Genomic DNA, 16,798 nt, shown 5'->3' with positions numbered 1-16,798 from the left:
GGAGCATAACCACTGCCATCTGGGTGCCCTTGTGTCCCCTGGGCTTTCTGTGGACTGGCATGGGGCGACTAGGGGAATCTGAGGTCCACTCTACCTGTTTCCCATAGATTTCCCTAGTCCAGGAGGTTTGAAGCACTTCTGTCACAATTCCAGTCCCAAATACTGGTTCCAGTCCACTGCATTAGACTGTAGTCCATCCCATTCTTTCAGGTCCTCAGATCCCAAGTCTTGCCTACAAGAGCTGCATAGGAAGTCAATGCATGGCTGTGTGTGGACAAGCGAGAAAGCATCAATCAGAATGTCAAGAAAAGAGGACTCAGAAGAAAACACCTATGACACCCCTGTCCTGGGCTTAGAATTGTGAGAAAGTAAAATCTTAGCAAATTAACACATGGGTCATTCTCCATACGCGATTGCCTTCCTACCATTGGTATTTGTCAGAGAGGAGGGGTTTGCAAGAACGGGCGATTTGTTTCATTCATAAGCACCTATTGGTGTTAATACCAGCCTGCCAATTGTCTTCCTTTTAAACTCTAAATAGATGACCATGAGTACACAGGGTTTGTGAAAAAAAGTAATCACAACTTCCCTAATGAAGTCTCTGTTCTCTTCAGTAGTTAATTTTGTCTAAACAAAGCCAGAGAAAGGCGAACAGCTCAACACCATAGAATGGTTCTATTGATGAGAAAATATTTACCTACAATGTATGACCTCACTGTTTCAGTAATAAGCTTCATGTACTGCACCTAGTAAATGGGTGAAATACTTCAATATACTTCTTGGCTAAAGGTAAAAATTATTATCTACTCTCCATTGCATTGCTTTTCAGCATAGTTTTAAGGCTTTTAATCATTCTGGCAACTTCTTCAAACAGGACATGCTTAATTACGTTTGTTTTAAGTGATGCTTAACATTTGATTCAGCTCATGGACTCTCAGATATTGGATGAGAACAAGTCATTGAAAGTTTCTTTTAGAAGGAACACATAAGAAATGTTTCCCAGGTCTCTTATGATGAATGTAGGCAGCATTTGAATTGGCTGAGCTCTAGCTGTCATACATGCTGTTCTTTTAGTATAGACTGGTTTTCTATTTTGTATTTTTCCAACTCTAAATATTAACATTTTCATCATTTTATGATATAAGGACAAGTATTATCTCTTTTAAACATGCTGATCATCCACCACAAATAAAAACCTAGTTTAATTACCAAAATTATTTGAAAAAAGAGAAAGTGAGGAAGAGAATGAGAAAAGAAACAAGAAAAGGAGGAGTTGGAAAAAGGTGGGAGGAGAAAAGTAGAAGAAGAGGAAGAAGAGAGGCAAGAAGGGGAACAGTAGTAATTTGATGAAGAGTATTAAGAGATTAAAAAAGGAGAAAAGCAAGAAAGAAGGGCAGGAGGAAGGAAGTTCCACAAACTAATCCCTGCAGTTCTGTGGATTTCAATCTTTGTTTTTCTTCTTTTTTTTTTTCTTTACTTACATGACATAGTGTTTTCTGTGAGGAACTATTTCTTGTATGCTGTTATCTCTTCTTCCAGTGATGAACTGCAAGGTAACACTTTAAACCAAGTTTGCCTAGTCTCCAGACTAGAATTTGATAAGCTAGTTAGGACTTCTGTAGGATATGGAGTTACTAGACAGCTTTTGTTTTGTTTTGTTTTTTTTTTTAAGCCAAAAATAGCAAAAACAAACAAACAGAAAATGAACTTTAAGAATATTCAAATTCTAAATAATGTTGCTCCTATGACATAGGAAATAAAACTTGTCTCGGGAAAACACATGCATGCATCAATTCTATGCATGTTAATTAGCCAACAAGCACACAGGTGATCCTCAGATACAAGAAGTATGTGTACGGTTGGTACCGTAGCAGGGTTCACATTCACACAACATTTGAGGAATTGTTCATGAGTATTTGCAGAACAGTGCAGTGGCATAGCTATTTAACTTAGTCATATGGGCTGGAGAGTTTGGGGTTTACACTCTGGAATCTTCAGTGGTGATAGTAGCAATGCCTGGGAAGCAGCTTGATATTTATCTTTGGCACAGATCCTTTATGGGTAAGTCAAAATCCAAGACAATAATTAAATAGTCTGAAAGAACCTACAAGTAGAGAAGACACTGTCCAAGCAACAGTGAGGAGTGAATTCTACCTCACACCCACCCCCTCAGATAAACAATAATTCCATCAGCAGCTAATGGCTAATGAAGAGGATAAAATAAGTGCTCATCTAATACTTTTCCAATGGTCTATTAAACTTACAGTAGTTTGCAATTCTGAATTATTATTAGCATTGTCTTCAAGTTTGTCTGAAGTTTCTACATATTTCAATGCCTATGTGGTAAAATGGAAATGCTTCAGAATGTGCTCAGCAGTCTTCATGATGGCATTTGCAACTTTTCAGACTAAATTATTGTCCTGATGTGATGACAATCAGGGAAAAGATTCGTTGGAAAAGTGTACTTACACCTATATCCCTATGCCCATGTTACTTTTTTAATAACAGAGTGATATTCACAATAGGTAAGATATAGAATTTGCTTTGGTGCCCGTTAGTGGACTGAGAGTAAGAAATGTGGTTCAAGACATAAAGTATAAACTCTCATCATTTGTAACAAGCTGAATTAATATAGAGGTCATTGTGTCAAGTAAAAAAACCCAAGTAAGTAAAGACAAATATCATTCTTTCCCTCCCATTCATACATGTAAATAATAATTGACCTGGAAGTGAATAGTAATTTCTAGGTGTTGGGAAATGGTATACATAGGTAGGATAAAAGAATTGGTTTGGACCTTTCAGTACACAGGGTGTGAATATATAAATGGCACATTGAATATAAATTAACATATACAATTAACCTGTAACTAATCGTTTAAAAAAATTAGTATGTTTAACTAAACATATTGACTATGAATCACACAATGAACATCTTTAAACCAAAGATCCATTATTGTTATTTGTTTACATAATTATCAAAAAGCTGTCTCACAAGCACAGGTGCTGCATGGCAGTGTGTAAGCTGACTTGAGGACAATGTCTTAATGAGTCTGCGCTACCAGGAAAACTTATTGATGTATTTCCCCCAGAGCATTGCTGACACTTTCTAGAACAAATTAGCATCTTTATGCCATTAGACAGGAATGAGAACCAGTGGGGGAAAAAGAGGGAGGTAAAAATAGCCTTTCACAATTAATCAAGAGAGATACTTTGGTACCTCGTTTTTATATTTTTTAAAAAAAGCAAAACTGTAAAAATACAAGTGCCAGTTATTTGTCCCTGTGCCACATCTTCTTACATCATAAGTTTAGTAGTACTATAAGAGGAATACATCCATGCAGCAAAATCACTGAATGCCTGGTATAAACAAGGCATTCTATTTGTACTGAGGACACACTTTTGAACTCCACAAATGTCAGGAAAAGTATGGAAGTGTAAAAATATTATAAACAACCCAACTCCAAAATTTATAATGACAATATGTGATGGAGATTGATTTACATTAGGAAATTTAGATGCACCAAGATAGGAAAGATGTTCCTTCAAGGCTGTCAAATACAAATAGCAAAAACACTCAGAATGTAACATTTCTGTAATTCCTGATTGTCTCATGGTTTTTCTTATATAGGAAATCTATTGTATATATGTGTAATAATATAAATCCACATGTAAAAAATTTTAAAGATAAAAGATTAATTCTCTTTTTTAAATTTTAATATATCATCAGAAGAATGTAATAATGGACCATTTACATATATTGCCATTTATATGCAATACAAGTTGTATTTCATGGAAATTTTACATATATAGTTTACAAGAACAGAAATGAATTTTTGCATGAAACATTTATTCTATTGTGTCATATTTTCATGTCAGTAATATCAATTCATGTTAATACATATATTTTTCTTCAGGTGGATGGTGAAATGAATCAGTAGGTGAAAATTTATTTACTGTGTATAACAAAGTTTGAATATAGCTACAGTAATCTAATTGTGACTGGTGAGGTTAGAACCTAAAGTCAGTTAGGTAAATATGTTTTATTAAACTCCTTCCTGAATATTTTTATTGTTACTCACAGCTGGGTGTGTGATCCATTGGATAATCTTGAGGGCTTCAATGGCACTAATTCATGTAATTTCAAGGAGCTGGGTGTTAGGAGGCACTTGCATTGATCTCAAACGGCTGGTGTCAAAAGTCCATCGTGTGGGGTTCTCTGAAAACTCTGAGGAATCAGATATTTCATATGGTGGCAATAGGTTCCAAGGGGAAATAAGCAGAGAGCCTTAACATGATCCTAGTGGTACAAGACTACAATGTCAGCTACTGTCAAGGCTGAGGCAGGAGGATTGAAAGTCTAAGCTCAGTTTTTATAACTTTGTGAGATCTTGTGTTAAAATAAAAAAGTAAATGAGACATGAGATACAATGCAGTCGTTTGTTTGTCATTAATAAATTCCCAGCACTGGATGAGTTTGGGAAGAGTAGTCCCTAATTTAAGATTTCTTTGGGTTTTTTTTTTTTATTTCCAAGACATTTATTAGAACAAATTTCAAGATACGTTTAGTGGTATTTGATCAACACAAAGCATTAAAAATAAAATGCCAGTTTACTTATTCAGGTGCATATTATATGTGTGCTGTGGCTCATGGAAGTTCATTTTTCTTTTTTATTTATTTATTTTTACTAGATATTTTTTATTTTTTATGTATATAGTTTTATTATTACATACATATACAATAAGCTACGTACATCCAGAAGAAACATGAGACAATCAGGAATCGTGTGTATGTTATATTCCTAGTGTTTTGGCTATTTGTATTTGGCAGCCTTGAAGAAAACATCTCTCCTATCTTGGTGAATCTAATATTCTGAATGTAAATCCATCTCTATAATATCTCACCATTATCAATTTAAAACATCTATCTAGACCTAAAAACATCTTAACCCCTAAAAAACTAAGCTTAGCTGTAAAGCTAAACTATCTGGGCATCAACCCCATTGGAGACTTGAGAAGGAATAAAATTGACTACCTGAGTATACAGGGAGTACAGGTTAGCAGCTTCCCAAATGAGAAGATGACAAGATTTCTTAAAGAAAGGGGCCACAAGGTCACTGTTGTTTGAAAGTAAATGATAATCATTCTATTTAGAAACTGAATAACAAGAATTCAGGAGAGTTATTAATTAGGGTTACCAATGAAATTAATCTGTCATAGCCCTAAAAAGACAAACACCATCCACCATGTGTCATATGCACACATATCTACAATATTGGAAAAGTACTGAGACAAAAGACATCTCAAATCTTCTCAAAGCAGAAGCAGTACTGGCTGGACTGACTCATATAAGAGGAATGACATTTCTCTTCTGACTCATTGCATCTTCTTTTCCCCTTTAGTCTTGAAGTTGCCTTGTCCTTCAAGAATACCATCTTTACCCTCTGTTTACTTGTTTTATATTATGAACCCCACGTCTTGGAAAGTCTATGTGTATTTTTTTCTATGTATCAGAAGTCACCAGAAATTTTAATTCCTGTGGTATATAGACAGTATAAATCACACAAAAAAACAAGTATAATCACTTAATATTCAATCTCATTGCCTTGTTTCCTGTGGTTCTGCTGAAAGTATGGATAAGCATTTTTAGAGGGAGCATCTTGTGATAGTTGCCAAAGTATTAGATGGTACTGTACCTTTGCATTTAAGCATATACTTATGCTTGGTAATTTGAAGATAAAGTGTTTTAGAAAATAAGAGTTCATCTTTTCATAATTGATAGATTCCTTAAAAGCATCTGGAAATTTCTGTACTTTTCAAAGCAACAGTTGACAGCAAAAGAGGAGAGGTAAAGGAATACCAGAAAAAATGCAGAGATCTGGAGAGTGATTGATCTGGGACTGTGGAGAATTATCCCAACCTAGTGACGATGGAAACAGAGATGCATACGGAAAAAGGTTTTGGGTAGATAGATAACAGATGGATAGATAGGTATAAAGGTAAGTAGGCAGGTAGAAGAGAATAGATACTCTTATTTTATGTAATATCTCACAGAGGTTTTCTGAAGGGCCATATAACAGAACAACAGATAGCACCATGAAGATTTTCCATACAGTCCAATACAGCTATATCTCATTTGACTTAGAATATTTTCAGATTGGATACTAGTTGTACTTTGTGAACATCTATAGCATTCCACTCGTAGATGAATAAATTATAAAAGAGCATGACACCCAGATTCTTCTTTGTTCTTTCTGAAATCATCAGAAAATTACACTATAAAGACTAATTCTTTAATGTGTGACTATTCAAACTTAAGCCACTAAATCCTGTTTGTATTTACTATATTTTGTATACATTTATCAATACAGTTTCTATAGTTTTATTTTCCCACAAAGTATTCTAAATAATATATTACAATAGGATATATATATATATATATTAGAACATTAAATGAGTGTATAGAAAATTTACCCATGAAAATAAATCTTTTCATCTTATCATATTCCCTATTGATTTAGATTTTCTCGAAGAATAAGAATTTTTTTATTTTTCTCTTTATAGTTAGAAGTTCTATGAGAACACATGCAAGAGGTTCATAAAGAATACCAAATATGGAGATTTGCACCTTGTTTTTCACAGACACAAAAAATTATCTTAGCGATGATTTATCTCATTAGCAACACAGCATGTTATTCATTTTAATAGGTGTGTATAACAATGTTTTGTATGACTACATTATCATGTATTTTATTAGATTTCCTTAGTATTATGTTGCTAATTTAGACTAAAACAATAATTGATGTTTGTAAAATACAAAGGTAATGATTAGTTCCCCGGGAGTATAATTTAGAATTCGACTCTCCTCCATGGTGTGCAGACCTTACCTTTCAGAAATTTGAAGTAAGTTCACATCTTCTATTTTATCATGTCCTCAACCGAAACCTATCACTTCTTATGTTTGAGTTTTGTTTTTTACCAAGTATCAGTATTCTCTCTGTTAAAATTGGAACATCAAATTCTCTACCAGGCTTCCCACATCACAGAACAGAAGGCATATTATCCTTCATCAATGTACTTTAGAGACATTATTTGTAATTTTCTGTCACATTGAGTTATGGTTACATGAGCATCTGTGCATGCTTCATCCTCTTTGCCAGACTGAAAATCCATAGAAGATCTTGATATATACAACTATCAAAAGGACTTTCAAGTATTTGTATGTAACAAATATGTGTGGCATGAGTGTATCCCCAAAGCATTAGACAATTGGATCTTCTTAAATTATAATAGTATATAGAACTCTAAGTTGTTAGCTACATGTTATAGTCTTGGCAAGATATATATATATATCATATTAATATTAATATATATATCATATTAAAGATTTTGCATCTTAAAATTCTGATAAAGTGCCTGGATAGACTATGTTACTAGACTCTTGCAAGAAACAAATAAAACAAATTTTTTACACAAAACACCTCAGACTTTAAAAGGAGAGAAGGGAATGTGGGGTGTTTGGGTTTAACTTGATGAAATATGACTTAGCTACTTTTCGCAATGCACAACATGTTGAGTATGATACTCATCACTTGCTCCAAAGGAAAAGGAATATAACTTTCTCTCAGAAAAAGAAAAAAACAAAACAAAACAGAATACAAAGATGTCCCAGACTACACATTACTCAGAATTGCCACAAATCATAAGTTTCCAAATAAGATATGAATTTACAAGTGAAGACTTCCAGAGATAGAGGAATATCAATTAATCTGGAAGGCTATTTTACATTTGTACTTCTCTACATAATGTGGAGGAGGGGTTGTTCAGTGAAGTGCATGCTATCATGCTACCTGATAACAGGAAATTTGTCATATCTTAATTGGTTAAACACTCCCAAATATGAAGTAAACTTCCTCAAGTCAGTTCATTATTTTCCCAATAACTTTTCAACCATCTTCTGATATATGATAGTTTGTGCCTTGCTGATATATCATCAAAGATTTTTAAGTCTTCTGTCTCCTAAATATATCTGTGAGTTTTAAGAAGTGTTTTTTGCCTTCTTCAGTATTCTGTTGTGCTTAATATGTCTACTTTGTTTCCCCAGAAGAACTATTACAGCAATATTTAGATTTTACAACTCCTATAGGTCAAGACAAATGTATTGTAACAGCCTTAGACAAGCAAAAGATTGAAAAGTCACACATTCAAAACCATTGTAGGATGCTGTTAGCAACAAAACTTAAAAAGTATAAAATGAAACAATTCTTGTTATTACCATTACAAATTCTACTATGTATCACATATAACAAATATTTTTTAAATCCACACTGTTTGGTAATTGTCCATAGCAACATGCTAAGCTACATTCATTACTGTGTAACTTTATGTCTATCTCCCTTTGACTAACATAAATACAGATCAATGATTGAATATTAAAGATGTGAGATCCTCACTGAAGAGCCCAAAAGTCTGAAAAATATCTCTTAGAAATAAATTTCAAAAGAAATCATCAATAGAATTTGAAATTGTGCAATATTGAAAATGTATCTTGCTATTTAACAAAGTGGTAGGCACATAAATGATTATGTTAGCTTAAATATATAGTTATTTCATCCTATTGGTAAAATTGTGACATATCAAAATACCTAGAATTGTGAGGAACATTTTGTGAATGCAAAATATGCAGTTTTCATTGAGAATTTGAAAAAAATATTTTAAGACAAATGTAATGTATGTAGAGGGAATCACATACCTTCTGTGTGCACAGCTGAGACATAAGTCCAGTTGTATCTCTTCACTATGTCCACCATGGCTCGTGCCTGCTGGGCGTCTGAAGGTACAACCCTCATGAAGTACTTGAACAGAGTCTTATCACTGAGATCCATGCTGGTTGCAGAGTAAGCAATCTGAGGTATGTTGAAAAGCTGGGAGCAAATTCTGGACTTGAATTGCCACAGAACTTGAACCAGGCCCAATGACTCCCACTATGGGTTTCTTGGAGCGGAAGGACGAAGAGCCATCCACACAACGTACCAAGCCCTCTTCCTCTTCTGCAGAGATAAGGGAATCCCTTATAAACTCAATGCTTTGCTCTAGGGCCACAGCTGAGTGCCAACAGGAATCTCTTATCTCACAGCCAAGTGTGATGTTGGGCAAGAGCGTGGGATCTGAGTTAATCCTTTCCAAGGTATGCAGCATGGCCTCCACTCTCTGAATACCATACTGTTCACGGACTGCCCCACACTTCCTCTCATGAACTTTGTCCACAGTTGGTTGGTGGTGGACAGAGAAGAGAGCTCCAATAATGATGTCACCTGGCATGTGAGCCACCACCCTTCTCTCACTGGACTGTGCACTTCCTCGGACATCTTCTTTCAAAAGTAAGACTGACAGAATCAATAGAAGGACCATTTTAGGAAAAGAATTCAAGCTATTAAAGACATCATGTTGGAAGAAACTCAGATTTACAGTGGATGCAGTAAAATTATGTCCTGTGTTGAGTGTCACATTGAGCAAATAGGCAGAAATTTAGATATATCCTCTAAAATTTAGCAGGTTTCCCAGAGAGTGTCTAGATGAATCCACAGGGTCATGATATCCAAAACCTGAAAATAAATGAGTAGCATGTGTTTTAACAGTATACATACTAGTTCAGGGACATTCTGAATATACATGTTAATGGAGAAATAGCATGATTTGATATTACATATATATATATATGATATATATATATATATATATTTGAAAAGTTAAAAGTTTGGGTAATTTTGTGCTTTGTTTTGCTTTGGTTTGGTTTGATTTTCTTCAGATGAAACAGCTTCTTGGCTTTGACTTCTTTACATTAATATTTTTTCTTTTGTTCATCTGGAGTACAGAAAAGTAAATATGATATAGAGAGCAGATGGAGCTGTGAAAGAGAGCCTCTTAATACCCAAAGTACTCTATGAACTAAAAATTCTTTAAAAAAAAAATAGAACCATATATACTTTTTTAAATTGGTGATTTATGGGTAGTATAGTTTTGTATGGTTTTCATTTTTATTTTAACTTTAATCATATTTTAATTTATTTCCAAATTCTTGTCACTGAGCATATGTTAATTATTCGGTTATAAAAGCAGTCTTCTTTAAAGGGTTGGGATGTAGCTCAGTGGTACAGTAATGGACTAGTCTATACAGGACCCTGGATTCCATCTCCATTACAGTAAACAAAGAAAAATGTAAAATCATGGATATTTTTTGCCTAAATGCAATGTAAAGCAGAACGAATATGCACCTAGGATACATAAACTTTGTAGCTATTTAATGTGAAATGTTTTAAAGAACAGAGAGGAGAAGGTTTAAACATTACAAAGAAAAGTATGATAAAGAAGCAAGAGTGACAGGCATAAAAGTTTCATGGAAAATATTTATAAGTTCTGATATTAAGAATTATTATTAAATTGTTTAACAGTGAAGAACAAGAATTTTTTCATTTAATGAATTTTTATGATGTCTGTCATAGTCATCAAGAAAAAATATCAGCCAGGCTGTTGTGGTGCACACTTTTAATCCCAGCATTGAGAGGCAAGAGCAGGTCGATCACTGTGACTTTAAAGCCAGCCTGGTGTACAAAGTGAGTCCAGGATAGTCATGGCTACACAGAGAAACTCTGTCTCAAAAAAAAAATCATGTTGTCAAATGTCTTAAATTGAATAAGGATATATATAGTTATTGAAGTTCAGACAAAACCTTGTAGTTAGGTAGTGAAGATCAACTACTCTCTAGCATTCTTCTTGGTACTCCAGAAATTTTCAAAGCAATTTTGGAATCTTACAATAAAATTCATAGTAATCAGCATGTTATCCCTAATCTACAAATAAAAGTTTTATGGTAATCTAGTTGATTCAAAAGTTGGAACTATCCTTCCAAGAAGAAACTTGGTGTACCTATCACTATAGTCATTCTTCCAGCTTAAAAATCCTAGGGTAAACAAAGATGTACTCCAAATTTCCAATTAATGTGTAAAAAAAAGCCTGACAGATTAATAGTTCTTTTGTTTCATTGGATTGTGTATTACATTTACTTTGGATGTCACCATCACTGACAACCAAGAGTCTTAAATTGTTTGAAAATGACTAACACACAAGGACTACCTTTTAAACACAAGTAATATGTCTTTAGGGATTTGTGCAATTATCTTTTCTTTTTAAGACTAATGATGGTCTAAACATCAGATTTTCAAAAACTGTAATTTGGACACACCATGAATGTAACATGAATTACATTTCCCACAACACCTACCCTTATTACATTGTTTCTTTCAACTGTTCCCATAGCAACAGAGAAAGAACTCTTTGCATAGTATCAAACACTAAAATTAAATTTTCACCAATAGCTACGTGTTTCAGAATAATGAGGTATTTGAAGACACAAGTGAGTCTGTGAATCATGTGTATCATATTTTCTAATTCAGCATTTTAGACAAAAGTAAAGGGAACAAAAATGTTAGTTAAGTTTTCATATGATGAAATTGAACTCTCTCAAAATGTCCTTTTAGTCTCCTAAACTCACAGACCTGGAATCACTGCTTATTCTTACAAACACTAAAGAATGATCATAAGGTAAACTCAATAACAAAACATGGCTTGCTTTTCTACAAGAAAATGAGGCTAGAAATTACCTGTCATTTAATTCATTTTTATTGAGTTGTTTTAGGAAGGCAAAATATAATGAGATATTTAAGTACTTCTTTCTCCATTTTTAGGTAAAATTATTTGACTGTTTCAATAAAATTTACCTCCTAGGTGGAAGATACGTAAAATGGTTTCACAATAATGCACATGAGTTGTTACAATTGTCTTTTTGAAGTACTTACTATAAGCATATATATATACTATACTATATATATCATATATATATATATATATAACCTTTCTCTTGAGAGTTGAATAATTCTAAATAATTTTAGAATTGAATATTCTTAAAAAGGTATATATGCTCCTAATACTCACATACTTTACAAATCAATACTCTAAGCAATGGCATGTGTTGACACTTAAGAATGTAAAAAAAAAAATGTTAAGAAAAAATGAAAAGAGGATATTCTTGTGGCTAGAACATAAAGAACGGGAGAGATGGAGGCATGACATTTGGTTGTAAGGCTAAAGAAGAGCCAAACTATATTGGATCTCCTCATGTTTAATGTGAATTGCCACTGAGAGTCATTCTGAAGATGTAAGCTAATGATAGACAATATGTTAAGTTGGAATCGTTCACGCAGCCGGATATTCTGGGTAACAGATTCAAGAAATCTGATTAGAAAACTCATAGTAATCTAATGTGGAATGACAGTACCTCAGTCATGACTGATAACAGTAAAAATAGAAAAAAGTGGACAGCTAGATAGAGCCTACAAATGGAATTCTGTAGGTGTGCAGACAAATCAGATATGAATACAGAGGGAACAAGTGCATCTATTCCTGAAATCCTATCTAAGGAATTAACTTATTCTGATATAGTTAATAAAGATGATACAGACAGACATGTGAACAAGTGAACAGCATAAGAAAAATAATAATTTTCTTCTGAATATTTCAAATTTGAGATGCTTTTGATATGTCCTGGAACATAGGCCAAATAGGAAAGTGATTTATGAGACATGGCTTAGAAGAGAATTTTAGTTTGAGACATAAATGGATGGTATATAAAATCTTTAAAATGCATGAAAATACCCAAAAAATAAATATAAACCTGTCAAAAATGGAACTAATTAATGTGTCCTGCAAGGCCAGATTTCAGAAAAAAAAAATCAACTGAAGAGAGGCAACAACCCAGAAAATGAGAGAGAAGCAGGAGCAGGCAGTATCAATTAAAGGATGATGGTCTCTACATAGATTCAGAGATGTATCTGAAGCTTCTATGTTGTACAGGAATAAAATATATCTGATTCCATGGAAAATATTTACTATTAGCATTGTACATCTTGGTGATGTTTTACACAATAGTTATGTCTTATGTCCTGTGTGTTCATTGTAGATTATATCAGAATTGCTTATAAAAAAAAACTAAAGATATAAACATTATTGTATTTACTATATCTCACAAATGTATATTATATATGGGTTTTAGAAGTTAAAAACTAGTCAATAACTTCTAAAGTGATACACAGCAATTGTTTATTTCTGATGATTCTAAAATATACTTTCTCATCATCCCTTGTTGCCTTACTACCCATTCCTATAAGAGTTATATTAACAAAGTCCAGGAAAATAAGATGGACCATATGGATTCATCATGAATGTTCTAGTGATTTAAAATCAATCAGATTTGCTTTGCAATTTAAAGAGTGAGGAACCCTGGGGGCAGTGAAGATTCAGTAAAGAGAAACCATAAATGTCTCAAATGTGTATTGTGTCTACAACAATGAAATACATACATATACTTTTTCTTTCAAGCTTAGTAGGTAAAAGCCCTTTCTTTACAAGTATTACGACTTCAGCTTAATCCCTAATGCTCATAAAAATCTGGGTATGGCCTCTCATATGCTAAAACCTCAGAACTATAAAGGACAAATACAGAAAGATCTCTGGCCACATCCATGCCTACACAGGTAGTCTCCCCACTACACACAAACTGATTATAGTTTTGAAATTTAGCAGAAATGTCTTATAACTCAGCTTATTATAAATCTTCACAGAAAAAATATCCTTTATGGTATTAAAATACTATGAATTAATGGAAGGTAAATTGAAAATAGACACAGTACACATCTATCAATATCACTCATTTGTCCAATAAATAGTTATTGAATGGTTCCTTTGGACCAAGCATTCTGCTTGACCTTGAGAGCTCCCTTTTGTTTTGTTTTGTTTTGTTTTGTTGTTTTTAAATATATTTTATTAATTTATTCATATTACATCTCAATGGTTATCCCATCCCTTGTATCCTCCCATTCCTCCCTCCCTCCCAGTTTCCCCTTATTCCCCTCCCCTATGACTTTGACTGAGGGGGATTACCTCCCCCTGTATATGCTCATAGGATATCAAGTCTTTTCTTGGTATCCTTGCTATCCTTCCTCTGAGTACCATCAGGACTCCCCATCCGGGGGACATGGTCAAATATGGGGCACTAGAGTTCATGTGAAAGTCAGACCCCTCCACTCAACTGTGAAGAATGTCCTGTCCATTGGGTAGATCTGGGTAGGGGTTTGACGTTTACTGCATGTATTGTCCTTGGCTGGTGCCATAATTTGAGCGGGAATCCTTGGCCCAGATCCCATTTGTATCAAGTCAGTTCTTGCTTTCATCAGGCCTACTCCAACCTGATAGAAGGAAGAGTTGTTAGACGATAAACAAAATAAGTAAGTGAACGTTCCTATGCTACAGAGTATTCAACCAAAAAGAGGCAAAAAAAGGAAGAGAGGAAGCAACAAGCATGAAAATGTTGAATAATGTTGTCAATAACATAAACTTAAAAGGTAATAATCGAGTACACATGTAAATAATTACAGGCGCCACTCAGGAAAAGTACATTTCAGATAAGGGTTAAAGCAAAGATAAAGTTTCTGATAGAGGATTTAGTTTGATATCTTGGGGAATACTAAGGAACCAGTGTAGCTGCTGTGAACTGAGACAGAAGCAGAGGCCATTCTTTGAGGTCCTATGATGGCATTCAGGCTGTTTGCACTTCAAAAGTCTTTGGCTCTAACACTGTATGGGAATATTTTCCTGGAATGCCTCTCAGTATAGAAAGGTTACACTCTGCCTCACATTTGAGCAAGAGAAACAGCACAAAGGCAGATGTTAGGGAAGCAAGGAAGAATCTGGAACTCAATCAGGTGATAGTGGATGGGTGGCAGATGCCGCATCTATAGCTATAACGGACAGAGGAAGATTCTGTGTGTATACTGAAGGTTTGCTGTCATATGAGTTGAGATGCGAAGGTAAGGAGATTTTTGGTGAGCATGAGGGAGCTAGCGTATTCAGCCTGGGCAAGTGAAGTCCTCATTGAATTGGAGGAACACAGAGCAACAAATTTGGACAGAGACAAAAGAGGTTTGTTTTGTATACTTACTAGAATTTAGGAACATATGTGGACAAAGCAGCTGGATGTATGAGGCTGACTTTCTCGAGAGAGGTCTAAATTGCAGGTAAAAATGTGGGAGGCATCAGCATGCAGAGGTCCTCTTTTTCTAAACCAAGAATCTGTGTAAAATCACCTAGGAAGCAGAAAGAAAAGGTAGTTACATAAGCTGCATTCCACAGAATTCCAAGGGTCCAAATACCTAGAGACAAAGACAAACTAGAAAGGAGGCCGTATGTGGATCAGAAACTTTCTCTCATATAGCTTAATTGAGTAGTGTGGAGAGTTATATACAGTATAGTCACGTTGTATTAAACAATATTAAAGAAATGCATGGTTTAGTTTTCGTTAAATGCCATGAATGGGCATGAACTCACACACAGAGTTTTATTTCTAAATTATTAAGTTTATTGGCATGGTTCAAATATTTTGGGCATGAAGATTACAAATTCCTTGTATATTTCTCCTGGAGTCTTTCTGGTGACCCTAACTCCCACCTACCTAACCCTGACCACCTGCTGGCACATTCCTCCGTAGGAATCTGTTAATCAAGTTAAATTAGTCTCACTTTGTTCCAATGGCTTTGTTCATACTAGTTGTGGCCTTTGGTATGGTTTGTTTGATGGCGTTTATCACAGAGTTGAGAGTACAGACTTAGAATCCAGTAGAGCCATGGGTGGATTCTGGAACTATCCTTTGTTGTCTATGTCTCCTCGGCCAGTTGGTGTTGCTGAGATTTAGTCTCTTATTAACAATGGTAAAAAATTGCTACCTACATCCAAATGTTCTTACAGGAACTGAATGAAATATTTTAAAGTACTTCCTTTCCAAAATCTTAGATTTCCTGCTTTGCTGGTTTCCTATGACCTCTGAGCTTATGTAGGAAACTTTATTCATATTTTTTCTCTCCCTAGCCTTCCCCATACTTTTCTTATGCTGTTTATTTCTAAGGTAAAGCGAATCGCTATTTACACAATTTCCCACTTACATCAGATTTTAAACTCATTAAGGACTAAATATGTGCTACCCTGGGCATAACTAGGTACAGTCTTTGCACAGGATTAAATGTTTGATAAATCTTATGTATGAAAAACAAAATGAGTGACCACCTTGTAAAGACTACCAGTCTAAGATTCCAAGATAACATCTCCTCTAAGTACATAACAGTCACTGCCACCACCCCATCTTACGTGTTTGGGAATAATAAGAAGTCAAAGATGAAAACCAGGGCAGTAAAATGAAAAGAGAACACTGGATCTTCTTCTCAGGTTTTCAAACTAAGTAAAACATTATCACAGAACTAGAAGTTGTCCTGCGTCTGATGTTATGTAAGTGACGCCCATGAAGATTAAATGATATATACCTGGTCAGGATTAAAGTATAACAAGAATTTTTCTCAAAATTCATCTTTTATTATTTCATACAATTTGTTTTTTATAATGCAAAAACCTTATATATCTTAATACTCTATCAGTATTAAATATTTCCCTGATACATTTTGTTTTGGGCTATTAGCATATTTACAATGCCTTTGCATAGTGGGTCTTTGATGATGGGGACAATGATTATAATATTATAAACAGATGGAGCTGGTATAAAACTTGCCTAACATGTGAAAATCTCTAATGCCAAATACTGATTTAAAAAAAATTACATAGAAAGAGTTCTTTTCAGGGAATAGATGCCTTGTTTATTTTTCTCACTTTAAATATTACTCAATTGTCAAATGATCAGTATGAG

The 16,798-nt window shown here is 34.2% G+C and overlaps 1 protein-coding gene across 1 annotated transcript in view; it reads right to left on the bottom strand.

Annotated features, from left to right (window-relative positions):
- The window catches only part of Grm5 (glutamate metabotropic receptor 5), a 421,703-nt gene extending 406,517 nt beyond the window's left edge, over positions 1–15,186 (bottom strand). The window contains 3 exon segments of the mRNA XM_051148879.1: positions 8,750–8,924; positions 8,926–9,602; positions 15,050–15,186. Of these exon segments, the coding sequence (XP_051004836.1) occupies positions 8,750–8,924; positions 8,926–9,408 (658 nt within the window). The 5' untranslated portion in view covers positions 9,409–9,602; positions 15,050–15,186.
- Positions 15,187–16,798: the final 1,612 nt, after the last annotated feature.

This window comes from Acomys russatus, chromosome 7 (genome assembly GCF_903995435.1).
Source record: "Acomys russatus chromosome 7, mAcoRus1.1, whole genome shotgun sequence".
Taxonomy (NCBI): Eukaryota; Metazoa; Chordata; class Mammalia; order Rodentia; family Muridae; genus Acomys; species Acomys russatus.
Note: the sequence above shows the minus strand (reverse complement) of the source record. Positions and strands in the feature narration are given on the sequence as shown.